Genomic DNA, 22,019 nt, shown 5'->3' on the forward strand with positions numbered 1-22,019 from the left:
AATCTCCCCACCTCCTCCAGTGAACAGAGTATCTGCCAGGCGCGGGCAGCGGTCATGGTGTATGACGACGCCAACAAGAAGTGGGTTCCAGCAGGGGGCTCCACGGGCTTCAGCAGGGTGCACATCTACCACCACACCGGCAACAACGCCTTCAGGGTGGTGGGACGCAAGATACAGGACCACCAGGTGAGGGGGGGGGGCACCAGGTGAGGGGGGGGGGGGGCACCAGGTGAGGGGGGGGGGGCACCAGGTGAGGGGAGGGGGCACCAGGTGAGGGGGGGGGGGGGGGCACCAGGTGAGGGGGGCACCAGGTGAGGGGGGCACCAGATGAGGGGGGGACCACCAGGTGAGGGGGGCACCAGGTGAGGGGGGGGGGCAATAGGTGAGGGGGGGGGGACCACCAGGTGGGGGGGGGAGGGTGTCTCTGTGCTAACTTTGGTTAAATAATAGTTTCTGATTCATGGAGCCAGGGTAGTTATCTGCAGGGTATGCCCTAGGGTTTTGGGGGGCCCTAAACTAAAATAAGGTATGGGGCCCATTGATTAGCACAAATTGAATTGGCCGTAAACAAATGTTTAATTTGTTTTTTGGGTTGGGCCGGCCCTGGTGGAGCCAGAGTTTGCTGGGCTGCTGTTCTTCTTCAGTCAAGTTTCTTCAGTCGAGTTTCTATCAGGCTGAAGAGGAGTTTTGACCCAGGTCTGGCCCAGGTCTGGCCCAGCTCAGGGTTGTAGCTGAGCTCACAAGAACCCACTAACAGCTTCCATACACATGCAGCTGATCACCCCTTTCAGTCTCTCTGTCTCTCCCTTCCCTCTCTTTCTCTCTCTCCCTCCCATTTCTCTCTCTGTCACCATGTATCAGTCTCATCTGGTGATTCATTGTAACAGTGGATAGATGACCTCTGAATGCTGCGTCAAGCTGTTCTCTCTCCCTCTCCCTCCCCCTCCGTCTCTCCCTCCGCCTCCCTCTCCCTCCCCCTCTCTCTCCCTCTCTCTCTCTCCCTCTCCCTCCCCCCCCCTCTCTCTCTCTCTCTCTCTCTCTCTCTCTCTCTCTCTCTCTCTCTCTCTCTCTCCCTCTCTATCTCTCCCTCCCCCTCTCTCTCTCTCTCTCTCTCTCTCTCTCTCTCTCTCTCTCTCTCTCTCCCTCCCCCTCTCTCTCTCTCCCTCCCCCTCTCTCTCTCTCTCTCTCTCTCTCCCTCTCTCTCTTTGAGGTCTGCAGTATCCATCCCCTCCAGGCCTCTGTAGGTTCTGATAGATAGTGGCCGCACAAGGCCATAGTGTGTGTGTGTGTGAATGTCAGTAAGGTGAAGAATTCCTCCTGTGGGAGACGGCCCTGCATGTGTTACATCATCAATCCTACAATCCTCTCTGTCTTACTTATTAACTCTCCCCCAGTCATTAGAGAGTCATTAGACCCCTCTCTCTCTCTCTCTCTCTCTCTCTCTCTCTCTCTCTCTCTCTCTCTCTCTCTCTCTCTCTCTCTCTCTCTCTCTCTCTCTCTCTCTCTCTGTCTCTGTCTCTCTCTCTCTGTCTCTCTCTCTCTATCTCTCCCTCTCTCTCTCTCTCTCTCTCTCTCTCTCTCTCTCTCTCTGTGTCTCTGTCTGTCTCTGTCTCTCTCTCTGTCTCTCTCTCTGTCTCTCTGTCTCCCTCCCTCTCCCTCTCCCTCTCCCTCTTGCCCTACAGTCTAAACGCCTGCTTCGGTCTAAACGTTTCCCTCACACTCACTACCTGGAGGATTCTCCCCCTTCAGTGTCTGAGGGGAACTATTTATAGTCTATTGGTCTTTAGATGGGACATTAATGAGCTAAATGATGAGCTGAGCGGGGGGGGGGTGAACTAGCATCTTTCAGCTGGACTGAGAGGGGGGGGGGGGTGAACTAGCATCTTTCAGCTGGACTGAGGGGGGGGGGGGGGTGTGAACTAGCATCTTTCAGCTGGACTGAGGGGGGGGGGTTTGAACTAGCATCTTTCAGCTGGACTGAGAGGGGGGTAAACTAGCATCTTTCAGCTGGACTGAGAGGGGGGGTGAAGCTGCTAGACCCATCACAAGATTCTCAGAGGTTCCTGCTAACCCAGATGAAGTTGAGACATTGTTGTCGCACTGGAATCACTGTGCTTGATAGCTGCGATGTGGTTATTGTTACACTCTGTCTGGTAAATCCAGACAGTAATGGACCAGGGTTATACAGTATGACCTTGTCTCTCTGCAGGTGGTGATAAACTGTGCCATCCCCAAGGGGCTGAAGTACAACCAGGCCACACAGACCTTCCACCAGTGGCGCGACGCCCGGCAGGTGTACGGCCTGAACTTCGGCAGCAAGGAGGATGCCAACGTGTTTGCTAGTGCCATGATGCACGCTCTGGAGGTGCTCAACGCCCAGGACTCCGGTAAGACGGGGGGCGGGGGGGAGACCATGGCTAGGTAGCTGGCTGGCTGGCTGGTTAGATAGCTGGCTAGCTAGTTGTATAGCTGGCTGGCTGGTGAGTTCACTGGCTGGATAGCTGGCTGTTTAGTTGGAAGGCTAGGCTGGCTGTTGGTCAGTAGTTTGAAGGTTGCTGGTTCAAATCTCTCAGTACTGGTTAGGGTAGGTGTGGTTAAACAGGCAGCGGGGCTAGCTAGGCTAACCCTAACCTGTCTGAACGGCGCATCTGCAGCACTAGTTGCTTCTCCAGTGTTGCCAATTTAACGACTTTGTCGCTAGATTTAGCAACTTTTCGCCTTCCCTAGTGACGAAAAATCGAATCTAGCAACTTTTGCCGATTGTGTTGGTAACACTGTGCTCGTCTTACTCTGCCTGGGCACCAGGTGCACCAGGTGTACCAGATGTAGCATGTGTACCAGATGTACCAGGTGTACCAGATGTAGCAGGTGTACCAGATGTAGCATATGTACCAGGTGTACCAGATGTAGCATGTGTACCAGGTTTACCAGATGTAGCATGTGTACCAGGTGTACCAGATGTAGCAGGTGTACCAGATGTAGCATGTGTACAAGGTGTACAAGATGTAGCATGTGTACCAGGGGTACCAGATGTAGCATATGTACCAGGTGTACCATGTGTACCAGATGTAGCATGTGTACCAGATGTAGCATGTGTACCAGGTGTACAAGATGTAGCATGTGTACCAGGTGTACCAGATGTAGCATGTGTACCAGATGTAGCATGTGTACCAGATGTAGCATGTGTACCTGGTGTACCAGATGTAGCATGTGTACCAGGTGTACCACGAGCACCAGGTGTACCTGGTTTTACCACATTCTGGGATCGTACTCTTTGTTTTGTTTGAGTACCAATTTGGTAGCGGTTAGTATGACACAGTGACACAGTGTCTGGTGCTGAGAGGAGTGTCCGACAGGCTCTGTCTTCTGGGAGCGCTGACATCATCTGTTTAGCGACCTGCACACGCCGTGCTGGGTGTGGGTGTGTGGGTGTGTGTGTGTGTGTGTGGGTGCACTCGTAAATTGGATGTAATTGGCCTGTGTTCTAATGTAGGCCTCAGGGTATTGCTGCCAGAGTGCGTGTGTGTGTGTGTTTAGTAAGTCTTGTTCAGGTCTACTTGAAACTAAAACGAGCTCATGTTCTTGACCCCCTCTTTATCTGTCTGATCAAGCCTGTTACACACCATAAATAAGAGAGAGGGAGAGATGAGGAGTGACTTGTGATATACAATCCAGACTGTTCCTCCACCCTGACCTCTGCTTTTCAGATCCTTGATCTTCAGCTGGACTGTCAGTTTGTGGCTTTGGATCCAAACGTCTGTATGATTAATACAATTTTAAAATGTGCTTCCTTCACTGCTGTTGGCCAGCAAGACTTTTAGCTCTACAGACTTGTTTTCAGTGTAATTAGGGTTTAATTACACTGAAAACAAGTCTCTCCCAGAGAGTCTGAGTGTCTCTCTCTCTGTCTCTCTCTCCCAGAGAGTCTGAGTGTCTCTCTCTCTGTCTCTCTCCCAGAGAGTCTGAGTGTCTCTCTCTCTGTCTCTCTCCCAGAGAGTCTGAGTGTCTCTCTCTCTGTCTCTCTCTCCCAGAGAGTCTGAGTGTCTCTCTCTCTGTCTCTCTCTCTGTCTCTCTCTCCCAGAGAGTCTGAGGGTCTCTCTCTCTGTCTCTCTCTCTGTCTCTCTCTCCCAGAGAGTCTGAGTGTCTCTCTCTCTGTCTCTCTCCCAGAGAGTCTGAGTGTCTCTCTCTCTGTCTCTCTCCCAGAGAGTCTGAGTGTCTCTCTCTCTGTCTCTCTCTCCCAGAGAGTCTGAGTGTCTCTCTCTCTGTCTCTCTCTCCCAGAGAGTCTGAGTGTCTCTCTCTCTGTCTCTCTCTCCCAGAGAGTCTGAGGGCCTCATGTACGTACATTCACAGACGTAGCGTTATTAGTGCCATGGTCAACCCGTAGATTGCGCACGCTGTGATACTTCAATTTACGTCGTATTTACGAAACTTGTAGGTCATCAGGTAATCAGCACCTTTCTCCGCCCACTATACCGTACATTGCGAGCATTTAAAAGCGCAATTGAATGGGCAATTGAATCCTTCTCTCTAACTGTCATGGATCAGCCACCAAACTCAAAACAGCGATGACTGTTTGAAATGATCCTGATGCCAATATTTGTAATGTAGCAAGGAGAACAACTGCTGGAATGGAATGTGAACACTGAGTTGGAGATTCGATGTAATCTTTGATTTCTTCCAGTAACTGTAATATTGCATGGCTGCTTAATCTGTAACGCGTAATGATTTCGTGTTCACTCAACTCAGGAAGTGTGATCCTTGTGGCAAAAATCCTTTGCCCTGTGTCTTCGTCTTGCTCGGGTTACGGCTGCCATTTCACCAGGAGGCATATGCACATCCTGGTTTACACCTGCTTTTAACAGGCAGAGAATTTTCACCTCAAAATATAGGCGCGCCTTCACAGGCGGTTTCTGTACATCCTGCGGAATACATAATTAGGCGCACTTTACGCATCCCCTCCCATCTCTTTATGGGAAACTCCCACTTTCCCCTTGACCCTCCCGTGAATGCATATGCATGACAAGGAAAAGGGCAATTTGCCATTTTCAGTTTCCGCGACAGGCAGTCTGCGCTTTTACCTCAGTTCGGCATGTTTGCACATACCTCGCCATGCTTTTATGCGCACGTTGTGAAACAAATACGCCTGAAGTGGGCGCAAAGGCATGAGAACATGAGGCCCTGTGTCTCTCTGTCTGTCTATCCCAGAGAGTCTGAGTGTATAACTCCAGCTCCACTTGTATAGGAGTCTTCTTCTGTCTCTCCCTCTTTTACACCTCTTATTCCCTCCCACTCTCTCCCTCTCTCTCCCTTACTCACCCTTTCCCTCCCTCTCTCTCTTTCCCTCTTTCCCTTCTTTCCTCTCCCTCTCTCTCCCTTCCTCTCTCTCCTGGTGATATCGTCTCATCAGGGTAAGAGTGTCAACATCACGTCTGTGTGTGTTGAGCTCTTGTCTGGGGCTGGATATAGAGGCTGGATATAGAGGCTGGATATAGAGGCTGGATATAGAGGCTGGATATAGAGGCTGGATATAGAGGCTGGAGATAGAGGCTGGAGATAGAGGCTGGAGATAGGCTGGATATAGAGGCTGAAGATAAAGGCTGAAGGGGGGAGGGATAGAAAGCCATATATGGCTGTTGAGCCTTCAACAGAGATGTTCTCCAGACACTCACACACACACACACACTCGCACACACACTTTGTCTGTCACTTTTCCAGCTTCTGCTAGTATCTGCTGACAGACACTCTAACTGATAAACACACACACACACACACCCAGACAGCTGAACACACAATTGCACACACACAAACACACCCAGACAGCTGAACACACCACACACACACCACACACACACCACACACACACTCAACACCCAGGGTCATTGTCTGGCTTACCTGTGCCCTCCAAGTTTCCCCCCCACCCCCCCCTTCACAGCCCCAGTTTGGCCCCGCCCAGCAACACTGGGAGCCTGGCATGTCCGTTTTTATGTGGCAACTGGAAGGTATAAATACCCTGTTGTGATGCCCTGTCGACACAACCTGAGTGTAGGGATGACCTCACTGCCTGTGTGTGTGTGTGTGTGTGTGTTTATCAGTTGGTGTGTGCGTGTTCAGCTGTCTGGGAGTGTGAGCGTAGCTGGGTTTTCAGGGGTGTTGATCTGTCTGGTTGGCTTCTGTTGGCCCCTCTGGGTCTAGTCCTGGGTCTGGGTCTAGTCCTGGGTCTGGGTCTGGTCCTGGGTCTAGTCCTGGGTCTGGGTCTGGGTCTGGTCCTGGGTCTGGTCCTGGGTCTAGTCCTGGGTCTAGTCCTGGGTCTAGTCCTTAGTCTGGGTCTAGTCCTGGGTCTGGGTTTGGGTCTGATCCTGGTCCTGGGTCTGGTCCTGGGTTTAGTCCTGGGTCTGGTCCTGGGTCTGGTCCTGGGTCTGATCCTGGTCCTGGGTCTGGTCCTGGGTTTAGTCCTGGGTCTGGTCCTGGGTCTGGGTCTAGTCCTGGGTCTAGTCCTGGGTCTGGGTCTGGTCCTGGGTCTGGTCCTGGGTCTGGTCCGGGGTCTGATCCTGGGTCTGGACTAGGTTGTGATGAGAGCTGGTGATCCTAAACAGCTTGTTGATCTCCAGTCTGTCTGGAAAGGGAGACAGCATCTGACTAGCACGTGTGTGTGTGTTTATTTAATGAGTGTATTTCTAGATATCTCTGTCCCTTCCCAACATACGTCACCTAGAAACAACCAGCGCTCGAGCCACAAGTAGTTTGCTTGTTTGTGGAGCTCTGGAGGTCTGGCTTTGGGGGTGCAGGGGAGGGAGGGATGGGGGTTCGTAACTAACACCCCCCCCCCCCCACCTCCTGATGCTCCCCAGGAGCCTGGTATGTGTTTGTTTCGTGACTTGGTTGCGTCAGGAGGGGGGCGTCCTCCCGCCTGGTTCTTATTGATGAGTCCACCCAGCTGGGCAGCAGACTCACTCTGACAACTACTGACTGCACACACACACACACCGAACACACACAGCTGGACCAGAGACCAGGGCAAAGAGAAAGAGGCCATTCTGACATTAGCAGAATGACTGACTGACTGGCTGACTGACTGGCTGACTGGCTAACTGACTGGCTGACTGACTGGCTAACTGACTGGCTGACAGACTGGCTAACTGACTGACTGGCTGACTGGCTAAGTGACTGGCTGACTGACTGGCTAACTGACTGGCTGACTGACTGGCTGGCTGACCAGACTCGGGACTCCAAGACGTCCTCAGCCATGCCTGCGCCCAGACTGCGCCGTTTCCCCCAGCAGAAGATCAGCCGTGCTCAGATCCTGCTGCGCAGTGAGTGGAGAGGGGTGTATGGTATAGAGCAGATGAGAATATTTGTCTTTTACAGTTAATGGAGTATCAAATCTATAGGTTATCTGTCTGTTACCATGGCATGCCTCAGTGTGTGTGTGTTCCTCTGGCTCACCAGAGTCCAGCTGATCATCAAATCAAATCAAATGTATTTGTATAGCCCTTTTTACACGCAAGCATGTCACAGAGGGCTTCACATGCGCCCATAGAACTGCCCCTCAACCAACCTAAACCCTCAAGGAAGACAAGGAAAAACTCCCAGAAAAACTCCCACCGGGAGAAAAAATGAAAGAAACCTTGGGAGGAGCAATTCAGAGAGGGATCCCCTCCTCCAGAGACGGTTGGTAGAGAGAGGATCATGCAGCCTGTATCATGCAGCCTGTATCATGCAGCCTGTATCATGCAGCCTGTATCATGCAGCCTGTATCATGCTATGAGGAGACAGCTAGCAGTGTTCAGAAACATGCTGATGTGGTTTCTGCCTTGCTGTGGGTGTCCAGGGTTAGGAACTACTGTGACCAGGGTCGCCTGCCGCCTGTTGCTAGGCAGATCTGGTTTCATTAGGCCTTGCCACGTCACACAGTTAAGGCCAATTTATACTTCTCCGCCTCCGTTACGGACAGACGCACGCACGCACGAGTCGGACGGATTGGTTGAATTTAAACTACTCCGACGGCTCTGCGTGCTGAAAGCAATTCACCGCCAGAACAGTAGATGGCGCTGCACTGCGATGCTAGCTAGTTTATTGAAAAGTCGGAGCAAATTTACAAATGAGCCGCTTCATCAATAAAATAAGCACATTTTCAGCAACTACACTGCCCATTTCTCGTCACATTTTAATTCAGATGCTGATGTACTGTTTAGCTGAAATATGAATTGTAAAAACGTACAACAATGGCGGTCAAAGGATTCTGTTCTCTTGTTGGTCACGGCAACCCCGCCCCTGACGCAAGCGGTTCTTAATACGGACCAATCACAGCCAAGGGGTATCTGTAAAATGACGGACGGACGGATAGTCAGGAAAGTCAGGAGGTGCATGAGCTCTGCGAGGGGCTCGGAGAGGGCACGGAGAGGGAGTTCCTTGACGGAGAGCGCGTTCCCTGTGTGCGTGTCCCTAAAAACGCAGAAGTGTAAATTGGCCTTTATAGTTACAATCCTCCCCCCCCCTCCTGCTTCTCCTCCTCCTCCCCCTCCTTCTCCCCCTTAACCCTCCTCCCCCTCCTCCTTCTCCTTCCCCCCTCCTCCTCACCCTCCTTCTTCTCCCCCCCCCCCTCCTTCTCCTTCTCCCCCCCCTCCTCCTCCCCCTCCTCCTTCTTCCACTCCTCCTCTCTGCTGGCTTCTAGGGAGAGAGAGAGAGGGTGTGAGGGGGATCAACACACATAGTAACAGCCCTCACTACTTAGGGGAGGTCGCTGGAGAGACGTTGCATATTTAGCGCGTGTTGAGTCGCCAGACTGGCTCCCTGCATCCGAACACATTGAGGCCCTGAGAGGGGGGTGTAGATGTCACCCTGGCTAACTGATGCAACACTCACTGCCTGTGTCTGCTAATTAGCCGACATCTGTATGAAGGGACATGGAGCTAGATGACACGCTAGCAACCACTTATGGTCCCTCTACGATGGTTTAAATCAATGATTGATTAGATCAGATAACATTTAATTAATTTGTGATTTGATTACTTGCTAACAAGCTGAAGGTTCTCTGCAGGTCTGGGTAATCTGTGGGATGAGCTGGTCTCCTCAGAGAGGAAAACAGGGTTTGGATATTGTAACATTATTTGGATGATGTATTGCGTTTAACCAACACTAGTTCTACAAGTGGCAGTTTTAACAAAGCAAAAACATATTGTGCAGGGCTGCCAACTTTTTCAAAAACCTTGGCGTGAGATTTGGTGTGAGGGACGAGCTTTCGCGAGCTTCAGCTGGAATGTCCGATTTCACAGAGCCGTTTTTAACTCCTCCCCGACTGCAAGCGGCTACTCTCGACGGTCGTTTCATGCAGCCGCAGTCCATGTCGAACACCTAAAAAACACCTAATGTCTTACCATGGCGGCTTATGTCAGCAGGCGCCGGATGAATGCTGGGTAATGTAGTATTTGGTGTTGGGGAGGCAGCTAGACAGTCCTGCCAACAGGTCCATCCAGTACAGTCTACCCTGAGTCAGCAGTTAACAACTAGAGCAGGTCTGACCAGGTCAGTTACCCACTAGAACAGGTCTGACCAGGTCAGTTACCCACTAAAGCAGGTCTGACCAGGTCAGTTACCGAATCAAATCTTGATTTGATTTACCCACTAGAGCAGGTCTCACCAGGTCAGTTACCCACTAGAGCAGGTCTGACCAGGTCAGTTACCCACTAGAACAGGTCTGACCAGGTCAGTTACCCACTAAAACAGGTCTGACCAGGTCAGTTACCCACTAGAACAGGTCTGACCAGGTCAGTTACCCACTAGAGCAGGTCTCACCAGGTCAGTTACCCACTAGAGCAGGTCTGACCAGGTCAGTTACCCACTAAAACAGGTCTGACCAGGTCAGTTACCCACTAGAACAGGTCTGACCAGGTCAGTTACCCACTAGAGCAGGTCTGACCAGGTCAGTTACCCACTAGAACAGGTCTGACCAGGTCAGTTACCCACTAAAACAGGTCTGACCAGGTCAGTTACCCACTAGAGCAGGTCTGACCAGGTCAGTTACCCACTAGAACAGGTGTGACCAGGTCAGTTACCCACTAAAACAGGTCTGACCAGGTCAGTTACCCACTAGAACAGGTCTGACCAGGTCAGTTACCCACTAGAGCAGGTCTGACCAGGTCAGTTACCCACTAGAACAGGTCTGACCAGGTCAGTTACCCACTAGAACAGGTCTGACCAGGTCAGTTAACCACTAAAGCAGGTCTGACCAGGTCAGTTACCCACTAAAGCAGGTCTGACCAGGTCAGTTACCCACTAAAACAGGTCTGACCAGGTCAGTTACCCACTAGAACAGGTCTGACCAGGTCAGTTACCCACTAGAACAGGTCTGACCAGGTCAGACATGGTTTTTCACACCCTCTCCTTCTCTGTCTATTTATCTCCCATCCCACCCCTTTTCTGTATCCTTAGACTGTGTTTGCTGTCTCCGCACTTGAACACACACTCACGCACGCTGCCCTTGGTCTCCTCAGCTATGCATTATTGATTAGATCCAGGAAGTACACTAAGCTGTCCGGCAAGACAAGAACACTCACATCCTGTAATTACACCATCTCTCTCTCTCCTTCCATCGCTCCCTCCTTCCATCTCTCTCTCCCTCCATTTCTCTCTCCTTCTTCCTTTCTCTCTCCCAATCTCTCCCCTCCATCTCTCTCTCCCTCCATCTATCTATTCAATTCCTCCATCTCTTTCCAACTCTCTGTCCATCTTCCCCCATTCCTCATCACTCCTTTCCACCCTCATCCCACCTCTCCCTCCTGTCTCCCCTCCCAGCCACTCTCCCCCCAGCCTTGCCCATCTGCAGCCTGTGTGTGTAAGAGAGAGAGAGAGAGAGTGTGTGCGCTTGCCTTCTGCTTTAGCCCAGTCTCAGCTCAGAGCTCAGTCAAAGAGCAGCTCCAGTGCCAGGCAGCAGCAGAGAGCATGTGAGAGAGGCATCATGGTCGAGGACTTCAACTTCCAGAGCCCAGCAGAGGGGGGCTGGGGCCGGGGGCCGGGCCGGGGGTCGGGGGGCGGGCCGGACGGCGTGTGGAGGTACATCTGCTGTCAGAAGAGACCCTCTCTCTCTCTGCAGTCATGTAGGTACTCCTGTTGGCTCATTGTGTGAGAGGACACACCTCCTGCCCTGTACCCTGCTGAAGGGGCTCGGGTGCTCGTGCTCCGCAAGTCCTATTTTATAGCAAGGCTGGTTATAAGACTACTGTTTCATATGTGTTTTCCCTGCTGGTGTTGTGGAGGCTTAACCTGCTCACTCTCTAGCCTGTGTTTATGTTTTACTGTCACTGATGCTGGTCTGCTCTCTTTAAGACCCAGCAGGCTGGCAGCAGCTGCTGCGCTGTCATGCACACTCTCAGAGAGGAAGCACACCCTGTGATTAGGGTTAGAGACCGACCAGTTGAACACTGAGACAGTTTCTCTGTATGTGTGTGTTGGTGTGTTTTGATGTTTGTACTATGCTGGGAGATATCTACTGTCTCACCCAGAATTGTCTGTGTAAAATCTGTTCTGAGCTCATGGTTGAGGGATGGAGGGAGGGCGTTTATGGCTCCTTGATGAGCCGTAACAATCTGATCACATGCTGCCTCGGGGACTGTGACAGCCAGGTGACAGTGACAGGGCTGCTCTCCTGGCTGGCTCGGCCTTCATGTAGGATTTTATTTGTCAGATACAGAGATAAAGGTCAGGGGTCACCTGAGAAGACGCACAGCATGTAACCTTCTATCTGTGTGTGTGTGTGACCCTCTCCAGGTCCTACGTTGCCAAGGCAGAGTCCTCAGGTGCCGAATGGGCCTTCAGTAGAAGAGCTGGAGATGCAGAGAAGGTAAGGACCTCCACCTATCCCACAATACACCAGGCTGGGGGAGGGAGGCTGGGGGAGGGAGGCTGGGGGAGGGAGGCTGGGGGAGGGAGGCTGGGGGAAGGAGGCTGGGGGAGGGAGGCTGGGGGAGGGAGGCTGGGGGAGGGAGGCTGGCGGCTGCAGGGGGTTAGGGATGTGTGGACTGGGGTTTGGGAGACATTGTCTCCCCGCTTAATGTGTTTCCCACACATAGACTCATTTGTGGTGGTGCGCCACAAAATCAACACCGGCCACCACATATTGTAAACTAGATAGATTCGTTAGGCATTGAAGAAAGAGTAGGAGAGGAGGACAGCATCCATCATGCTGCTGTGAGAGAGCCAGCTGAAGCAACAGGTGAGGTGGACAAACAGATGTAGAAACAGGCAGGTAAGAAAGCAGGTCTCAGGATAAGGGAACTTATTTCTATTCTTCCGTTTCTGGCAGATAGGACTTAAAAGGGGTGTGAATTTTGTATAAGGTGTTAAATATGTGTATTTTCGGGTTGGGCGTGTGATTCATTTTTTATGAATATTATTAAATATAATAAAGTTCTAATCTGTGGGAAACACTGTGTGAAGAGGGTGAAGGGGATTGGAGCAGGGGATCAATTGTGTTGTGGGGAGAGGAAGTAAGCAGGATTTTTGGAAGAGCTAAAAAGAGCTGATTTGGGAGTGTTGGGGGGGGGGGGTGGAGCTGGCAGGAAGGGCGAACATGAAACAGGGGTGTGTGTGTGTGTATATCTTTGATAAGTCCTACATGACAAGCTGTTGTGCAGTGAGATTCTCTGAGGCTGGGTATTCTCTCCGTCGCTTTCCTACCACACACACACACTGACCTCATCTAACACACACACACAGACACACACACTGACCTCATCTAACACACACACACACTCATTATTTATTTCAAATGTTGATGAGTTTGGCCAACCCTGCAGACAGGCAGACAGGCAGACAGGCAGACAGGCAGACAGGCAGACAGACAGACAGACAGACAGACAGACAGACAGACAGACAGACAGACAGGCAGGCAGACAGACAGGCAGACAGGCAGACAGACAGACAGGCAGACAGACAGGCAGGCAGGCAGACAGGCAGGCAGGCAGGCAGGCAGGCAGACAGGCAGACAGACAGACAGACAGACAGACAGACAGACAGACAGACAGACAGACAGGCAGACAGGCAGGCAGGCAGGCAGACAGACAGACAGGCAGACAGGCAGACAGGCAGACAGACAGACAGACAGACAGGCAGGCAGGCAGGCAGGCAGGCAGGCAGACAGGCAGGCAGACTCTTCATGGATGGATTCTTCATTCCTCCCTGGGGGAAGTGATGGTGACTCAGCGAAGCTCTTCTACTTCCTGTTAGAAAAATGGCTCCTCCCTGAGTGGGCTGCAAGGCCTCATGGGTAATTCTGTCAACCTGTGTTTTAAACGTTTCAAAATGTGGATTACTGGCACGATAGTGGAGTCATGCTATGTGTCTCATTGTGTGTTACTACACATAGGCTGGTCTGGGTTGAGAATCGGACTCTAATATCCTGTCAGAGGACACCTCATTAGTTGGTGTGGACCACCACCACCACCTGTGTGTGTGTGTGTGAGAGAGGCAGAGAGAGAGGCAGAGAGAGAGGCAGAAAGAGAGGCAGTGAGAGAGGCAGTGAGAGAGGCAGTGAGAGAGGCAGAGAGAGAGGCAGAGAGAGAGGCAGAGAGAGAGGCAGAGAGAGAGAGATGTGTGGTACAGAGGCATGACGTGACTTGTTTATGTTGGCAGCTCATAAAGCAGAGCTGCAGCTCCATCTGAAAGTCATCAGCTCTCCTACATGAGGGATTACAGGACACACACACACACTGACACACTTTCACGTACTGACACACATTCACATACTGACCCACACACTTTATTCCAGTGGAATTTGAGAAGGTTGGTCTGCAGTCGTAGGTGATTGATTTGCATGTGTGGTTGGAAGCTTGTGTTTGGTCAGGTTGAGTCACTGCCGAGCAGAGCCTCTCTCTCGCTCTGTCTGTCTCTCGCTCTGTCTCTCTCTCGCTCTCTCTCTCTCTCGCTCTGTCTCTCTCGCTCTGTCTCTCTCTCTCGCTCTGTCTCTCTCTCGCTCTGTCTCTCTCTCTCGCTCTGTCTCTCTCTCGCTCTGTCTCTCTCGCTCAGTCTCTCTCTCTGTCTCTCTCTCGCTCTGTCTCTCGCTCTGTCTCTCTCCCTGTCTCTCTCTCGCTCTGTCTCTCTCTCGCTGTCTCTCTCTTGCTCTGTCTCTCTCTCGCTCTGTCTCTCTCTCTGTCTCTCCCTTCCTCTTTCTCTCTATTTCTGCTTCACCTTCATTTTATACATTTCTCTACACATCTCTCTCTGTCTCCACCTATCCCTCTCTGTCTCCACCTATCCCTCTCTCTGTCTCCCTCCAACTATCCCTCTCTCTGTCTCCCTCACCAGACATGTGTAGTGTATTGTGGTCCCAGTGATCTACTCTGACCCTGGTCTATATTGGCAGTAATGATGTCGTTCTTGTAGAAAGAGCCTGGTATGTATTTAGACTGGCCAAGGTCATGTCCCAGTGAGCTCATGAACACGCGTGTTTCAGAGCGATGATGGATGTTTTCAGAAAGGTCACTGTTGTTTTCCTGTCCTTTTTAAAAATAACCTCCCATGGTGCAACATCCCAGGCCTCTGGGGATCGTAGTTCTTGACTCATATGCGTCCATTATCTGGTGTCTCTGAGGGACTACAACACCTTGAAATGCTATTGTCAACGTTGTAGACCTTCGTTAAAGGACATGAATGGAGTGTGTATATGTCAAGGTGTTACAACGACGTGGCAACAGGCATGTAGTTTGTAAGCAGTAACATACAGTGAGCTACAGTTGAGCTGATTTGTGTGTTTGAGAGCTTGATGAGTCAGCAAGACCTTAACGAGCCGCTTGGTTAACGAGCAACATGCCAGCCTCGGGGAGAGGGAGAGAGAGGGAGAGAGAGAGAAAGGGGGAGGGGAGGGAGGGGCCTGAAAGAGACTAGGTTAGCTGAGTCACTGCTCCAGCTGCAAAGCCAAAGCTCTCAACACAACATACACACCTCTGCATCTGCAGCCTTCTCTCATTGCTCAGCGATGGCCTGGAGTAGACAAGGTGTGTGTGTGTGAGCCTTATGTCACGTTACATTCCTTCCTGTGTGTGTGTGAGCCTTATGTCACGTTACATTCCTTCCTGTGTGTGTGTGAGCCTTATGTCACGTTACATTCCTTCCTGTGTGTGTGTGAGCCTTATGTCACGTTACATTCCTTCCTGTGTGTGTGTGAGCCTTATGTCACGTTACATTCCTTCCTGTGTGTGTGTGAGCCTTATGTCACGTTACATTCCTTCCTGTGTGTGTGTGAGCCTTATGTCACGTTACATTCCTTCCTGTGTGTGTGTGAGCCTTATGTCACGTTACATTCCTTCCTGTGTGTGTGTGAGCCTTATGTCACGTTACATTCCTTCCTGTGTGTGTGTGAGCCTTATGTCACGTTACATTCCTTCCTGTGTGTGTGTGAGCCTTATGTCACGTTACATTCCTTCCTGTGTGTGTGTGAGCCTTATGTCACGTTACATTCCTTCCTGTGTGTGTGTGATCACAGAAGTCTTCAGGGTCTCTAATCCTGATGACACACAGATTCCTCAGTGATAAACCAGACTCACACACACTCTCCAGGTTCTGACACACAGATTCCTCAGTGATAAACCAGACTCACACACACTCTCCAGGTTCTGACACACACACATATACACACACACACACTCACTCACACACACGTCCGGTCTGCGGCTGGTTAAAGGGGCACATGGAGCCGAGTGTTGGACTGCAGGAGCAGCATATGGACCCTCTGGGCCTCCTCCCAATCAGACAGGGCTGCCTAGGTGTCCTGAGCCAATGAGGAAAGCCGCTCTGACCAGCTGGAGCCTGCGGTTGCCAGGTTTGTCTGCAGCTTCCTCTCTCCGCCCCTCAGGACCCGGACAGCTGCCTGACTCTGCTGCCTGGTTCTTTCACCTTTATCACTGAGGAGGGTTTCAACGCTCTTCAGTAGCTTACATTCTCAACATACAGATTTGATGTTTTCATAAAGATATAAACAACCTGTAGATACATGATTTACACTCTCAGCTGTCTCTTCCCCCCAGTGCGGCGTTCAGTCATACGGTCGTTGTAGAAACGTTCAGTCTCCGTAGAAACGTAGGAAACAGGCCGCACAGCCGCCCACTCTTCCGTAGCTGTTCACCAGGCAATGCATGTCACGAGACAAGCTGGTTTAAACCTCAGATAGAGGAGAGGAGAGAGGGGGGGGGGGGGAGAGGAGAGGAGAGAGGGGAGGAGAGGAGAGAGGGGGGGAGAGCAGAGGAGAGGAGGAGAGGAGAGAAGGAGGAGAGTAGAGGAGGGGGGAGAGAAAAAGGAGAGAGAAGAGGGAGAGGAGTGTTTGGTGACGGAGAGGGAATCTGGCCGCAACAAGGACGTAATTATATGGGGGGACAGGGGGACACGTCCCACCCAATATTTAAAGAAGGACAATTTGTCCCCCCCAATTTGTTCTGTATGATTATGCGTGCAATATCGGTGACTTCTAGCCTACGTCTTACTTTCCAGCTCAGAAAATATCAAATCCCTGCCAGTCCATTTCCCAAATCCATTCCACTTGCCTTATACATCAACTAAATTTCTCCTGAAATCCATGTCATGTTTTCCCTATAGCTTATACGTCAATGAGTGAGTTAGCAGCGCGACATCAGACAGACATTTAGCACATATTTATGGTAAATATCCAGTATTTGGCTAACATAATCCCTGAGATAACGACTAAGTAAATTACACTAGAATTTTGAATCGTAGAATTTGTGCGAATTTCGATTTGCAATACATACAGCTTGTATGGGACTTTTGACAAGCTAGCCGACAGCAACCTATACAGGCTAGCATGTAGCCTGGCTTTACAGCAAACTGGGATAGCAGTCAGTGACAGGCTAGTCAAACATACCAAAGCTTTGACAGCATTTTGGGCTATGTTCCGGTTCTATGAATTGGGCTATCTAGCAAGTAGGGGAGTCAGATGGCTGAGCGGTTAGGGAATCGGGCTAGTAATCAGAAGGTCGCTGGTTCGATTCCCGGCTGTGCCAAATTACGTTGTGTCCTTGGGCAAGGCACTTCACCCTACTTGCCTCGGGGGGGAATGTCCCTGTACTTACTGTAAGTCGCTCTGGATAAGAGCGTTTGCTAAATGAGTAAATGTAAATGTAAGTTATTTTAAGAGTCCTGCCATTTGTTCTTTCTTCCTTCATCATTTTCATCCCTATGGAATTGCGTTGCTGTTGTATTTCGCTAGCCTGACTGCCAGCCCAACTTAGCCCCGCCCCAAAAAAGATTGTGAAGTTGGGTCAGGGGTCGCTAGTTTTGGGAAAAAGTATGTCCGAACAGCTCGGACCAATGAAATTGTCAGGGCGGGCTTTATACGATGATGGACAGATGATCAACAGTGACTTAATCAACCACGTCACCAAAGAGCGCTTGAGTTGAATTTGTTTTCAACAAACAACATATTACGTTGCTCTGATTGGTTGTAGGTCTATCCAATTTAGCGAAGAGGCATTTTTTTCCGGGTTCGGTTGAAACACGCCCCATAGTCATAGCCCAACGGAGAGTTATCAGACTCATATTCTGACTAGAATTATGAGTATGACACCGTCGGGCTAGTATTTCGCAGTATAGTGGCCAAAAATGAACGAGACTTCAGCAGCTGGATATTTTAGACATTATTAACAGAGTAGTAGTTCATTAAACATGTTTTAAGGTACAGGACACCAGACTGACATTAATAGCTCTTAACTGATATTGGCTGGGTTTCCCAGATTCGTCAAGAAGCTCTTAACGCGAAGAGCTCTAGAACGCTCTTAGAACGCACCTAAGAAGCTCTTAGCATTAAGAGCTTCTTAACAAATCTGGGAAACGTGGCCGTTGCGAGTCAGATGGCTGAGCGGTAAGTGAATTGGGCTATTAATCAGAAGGTTGCCGGTTTGATCCCCGGCCGTGCCAAATGATGTTGTGTCCTTGGGCAAGGCACTTCACCCTACTTGCCTCGGGAGAATGTCCCTGTACTTACTGTAAGTCGCTCTGGATAAGAGCGTCTGCTAAATGACTAAATGTAAATGTAATGTGAGTGAATGTGTATGGGTAAGCTGGGGTAAGCCCAACACAGAAAGTCCCACAGCTGTCCCCCCCAATGTTTGATTGACTATTTTGCCCTTGGGCCGCAGCATTCAGGAATGTAGCTGATCTGAGGGGCAGTATTACTGCAGTGTGTGTGTGTGTGTGTGTCCTAAGGAGTGTGTGGTTTAAAGTGAGTGTGTGTGTGTGAAATCATGCAGCGATAGGAATGTAGCTGCTCTAAGGAGAACATTGCTGCTGCGTGACGTTATCTTGAGGACAGGTCTGGGTACACACACACTACACACACACCACACACACTACACACACTACACACACCACACACACCACACACCCTGCTCCCGTGGAAGACAGTCCAGTCCCCCTGGCTTTTACACTAGTATACACACTAACACACACTGTCTCTCCTAGTATACACACTAACACACACTGTCTCTCCTAGTATACACACTAACACACACTGTCTCTCCTAGTATACACACTAACACACACTGTCTCTCCTAGTATACACACTAACACACACTGTCTCTCCTAGTATACACACTAACACACACTGTCTCTCCTAGTATACACACTAACACACACTGTCCCTCCTAGTATACACACTAACACACACTGTCTCTCCTGAAAAACCCAATAAACACACTTTCTATCACACGTACTCGGACAGACACGTGTGTGCACGCACACACACCTATCACCCTACTGAAGTACTTTTTTTCACACACAAAAACCTCCAGTGAGCACACTCACCCCCACAAGTAAAGAGTGTTTCCAGATTGTGTGTGTGTGTCCCAGGGTGTGTGTGTGTCCCAGGGTGTGTGTGTGTGTCCCAGGGTGTGTGTGTGTCCCAGGGTGTGTGTGTGTGTCCCAGGGTGTGTGTGTAGACAGGAATGTTATGATATTCAGTGCCAGGGAACTCAGCATGTCAGATAGTGTCATGCTCCCAAGACTAGCTTGTCTGCTGCTGTGGACAGGTATGTGGGCAGGTATGGAATGTGGCCCACAGTTCCAGAACACCTCAGCTCCTTGTGACGCTTCAGGGATGGATGTTCGGCTCTCTCTTTCCCCTCCAGCTGGAAATAGCAGCTTCCATGGCAACATGCAGGACAGACTGACGGGAGACTGACAGACTGACGGGAGGCAGACAGACTGACAGCCTGACAGACGGGAGGCAGACTGATAGACAGCCTGACTGACTAACTGACAGACAGACAAAAAGACTTAAGCCTAATTTATACTTATTTCGCCGACACTTTTGGAATGGTCGCCGACGGAAAAAAAAAAGTGTCGCCCAGGCCGCTGCATTTATACTTTGGCAAACAGTCGCCTGTGCTCAAGGTTCGCGAGACGTAAACAGAATCATTTTACCGTTACATTCATAGCCATGGTTACATTGTTAACGCTTTGTAGCCTAGCTGATCGATCGGAGAAAATGGCTGTAGCAAATTTTGACAGGCATTATAAAGGTGTGGATATGTTCTAACTTGCTCCGACAATCTCTCCTCTATTCCTTCTATCATAAACAGCTGTTGAGCGTTCACTGAAAATTCAAAACAATGAAGTCAACGACGCGTGCCGTGTATCTAGCCAATCACACTTGAGTTACACTATGTGACGACATCAGCGCCAGTAGAAATTTCTCCTGGTAGGCGACACTTTCAAGCAACGGTTAAAAGTGTCGACCGTGACGCCATTTCTGTCGGCGACCTTTTCAAAAGTGTCTGCGACCTAAGTATAAATTGGGCTTTACTCTCCTCCTCTCTTACTCTCCTCCTCTCTTACTCTCCTCTCTTACTCTCCTCCTCTCTTACTCTCCTTCTCTCCACCTCTCTTACTCTCCACCTCTCTTACTCTCCTCCTCTCTTACTCTCTTCCTCTCTTACTCTCCTCCTCTCTTACTCTCCTCCTCTACTCCTCTCTTACTCCACTCCTCTTTTCCTCTCTTACTCTCCTCCTCTCTTACTCTCCTTTCTCTTCCCCTCCCCCTCTTCTCTATTTCTCTCCTCTCCCATCCTGAGTCAGGTGGATGAAGATGGAGAATGAGGTCAGTAGGTATACAGGGCCTGAGGGATGGAGGGAGAAGACCAGCTTAGAGATGAGAGAGTCAGGGAAGACAAGAGAAAGCCCAGTACCCTGGAGGGAGAGAGAGAGGGAGAAGGAACCTCCTTTTAGACAAGGAGATTCCCTTAAATCCTTCAGGATGAAGCAAAGAAAAGAAAAAAGGAATGGAGTGTGAATGAGAGAGGGGCAGAGTTGGAGTGGAGGATGAGATCATCTCTCCGTAAATCTGGGGGTTAGTGGTCTTTGTCAGTACCTCAGGAAGTAACATTAATACAGATCAAAATGGAAGGTACATAAGTAGGTGTGAAATAAAAATGGATGTGATGAACATTCAGACCCTCCTCTGCATTCCTCCTCTGCTGTCTGCCCCCCTCTCCCCCTCCTCTCTCCTCTCCTCTCTCCCCTCCTCTCTCCCCTCCTGTCTCCTCTCCTCTCCCCCTCCTGTCTCCTCTCCTCTCCCCCTCCTCTCTCCTCTCCTCTCTCCCCTCCTGTCTCCCCTCCTCTCTCCTCTCCTCTCTCCTCTCCTCTCTCCCCTCCTGTCTCCCCTCCTGTCTCCTCTCCTCTCCCCCTCCTCTCTCCCCTCCTCTCTCCCCTCCTCTCTCCCCTCCTCTCTCCTCTCTCCCCTCCTGTCTCCTCTCCTCTCCCCCTCCTCTCTCCCCTCCTCTCTCCCCTCCTCTCTCCCCTCCTCTCTCCTCTCTCCCCTCCTGTCTCCTCTCCTCTCTCCCCTCCTGTCTCCTCACTCCCCTCCTCTCTCCTCTCCTCTCTCCCCTCCTGTCTCCCCTCCTCTCTCCTCTCCTCTCCCCCTCCTCTCTCCTCTCCTCTCTCCCCTCCTGTCTCCCCTCCTCTCTCCCCTCCTGTCTCCCCTCCTCTCTCCTCTCCTCTCTCCTCTCCTCTCTCCCCTCCTGTCTCCCCTCCTCTCTCCCCTCCTGTCTCCCCTCCTCTCTCCTCTCCTCTCTCCCCTCCTGTCTCCCCTCCTCTCTCCCCTCCTGTCTCCCCTCCTCTCCCCCTCCTGTCTCCTCTCCTCTCTCCCCTCCTGTCTCCTCTCCTCTCTCCCCTCCTCTCTCCCCTCCTCTCTCCCCTCCTCTCTCCCCTCCTCTCTCCTCTCCTCTCCCCCTCCTGTCTCCTCTCCTCTCTCCCCTCCTGTCTCCCCTCCTGTCTCCTCTCCTCTCTCCCCTCCTCTTTCCCCCTCTCCTCCTGTCTCTTCTCTCCTGTTTCCTGTCTCTTCTCTCCTGTTTCCTGTCTCTTCTCTCCTGTTTCCTGTCTCCTCTCTCCCCTCCTATCAATGGAGTGTGCTGCCCCCTGGTGTTCACAGACTCGGCAGAGACAGAGACTGGACGTGTAAGAGACAGGCACGTTATGCCTGCTGTGTTATTACAGCAACATATCACCGATTCACAGTCTTTTTTAGCATCAATCAGGAAGACAAGATCATTTATTCTGTAAATAAGAGGAAAAGTGCTGTGTGAGATGTGGTTGCGTAATCGTGTCTTTTTTGTGGAACAGCAATTATATAATGAGAGTGTTATATAATGATAACAAGATGCAGTGCTCTGTGATGTCTCTGTATGTCTGAAATTGGTTAGCCTCTCTCTCTCTCCACTGTGCTGTGCTCCCCTCCTCTTCTTCCTCCCCTTCTCTCCCCTCTCCTCCTCTTCCTCCTCCCCCCTACCCTCTCCTCTCTCCTCTCTCATCCCTCTCTTCCCTCTCTCCTCCCGCTCTCCTCCCTCTCTCCTCTCTCATTCCTCTCTCATCCCTTTCTCCTTTCGTCCCCCAGGCAGGTGGAGCTGCAAAGACAGAAGGAGCTGGAGAGACAGGAGAGGGAGAGACTGGAGCGCGACATGCTGGAAAGAGAACGCGAGAGAGAGCGTGCGGAGAGAGAGCGTGCGGAGAGAGAGCGTGCGGAGAG

The 22,019-nt window shown here is 51.0% G+C and overlaps 1 protein-coding gene across 1 annotated transcript in view; it reads left to right on the forward strand.

Moving 5' to 3' along the window:
* The window catches only part of LOC124468642 (protein enabled homolog), a 40,148-nt gene continuing 18,129 nt past the window's right edge, over nt 1–22,019 (forward strand). The window contains 4 exon segments of the mRNA XM_047021486.1: nt 1–186; nt 2,210–2,387; nt 11,765–11,837; nt 21,888–22,019. The exon segment at nt 21,888–22,019 is cut by the window's right edge and continues 197 nt beyond it. Of these exon segments, the coding sequence (XP_046877442.1) occupies nt 55–186; nt 2,210–2,387; nt 11,765–11,837; nt 21,888–22,019 (515 nt within the window). The 5' untranslated portion in view covers nt 1–54.

The sequence above is a fragment of the Hypomesus transpacificus genome, chromosome 6, assembly GCF_021917145.1.
Source record: "Hypomesus transpacificus isolate Combined female chromosome 6, fHypTra1, whole genome shotgun sequence".
Lineage (NCBI taxonomy): Eukaryota > Metazoa > Chordata > Actinopteri > Osmeriformes > Osmeridae > Hypomesus > Hypomesus transpacificus.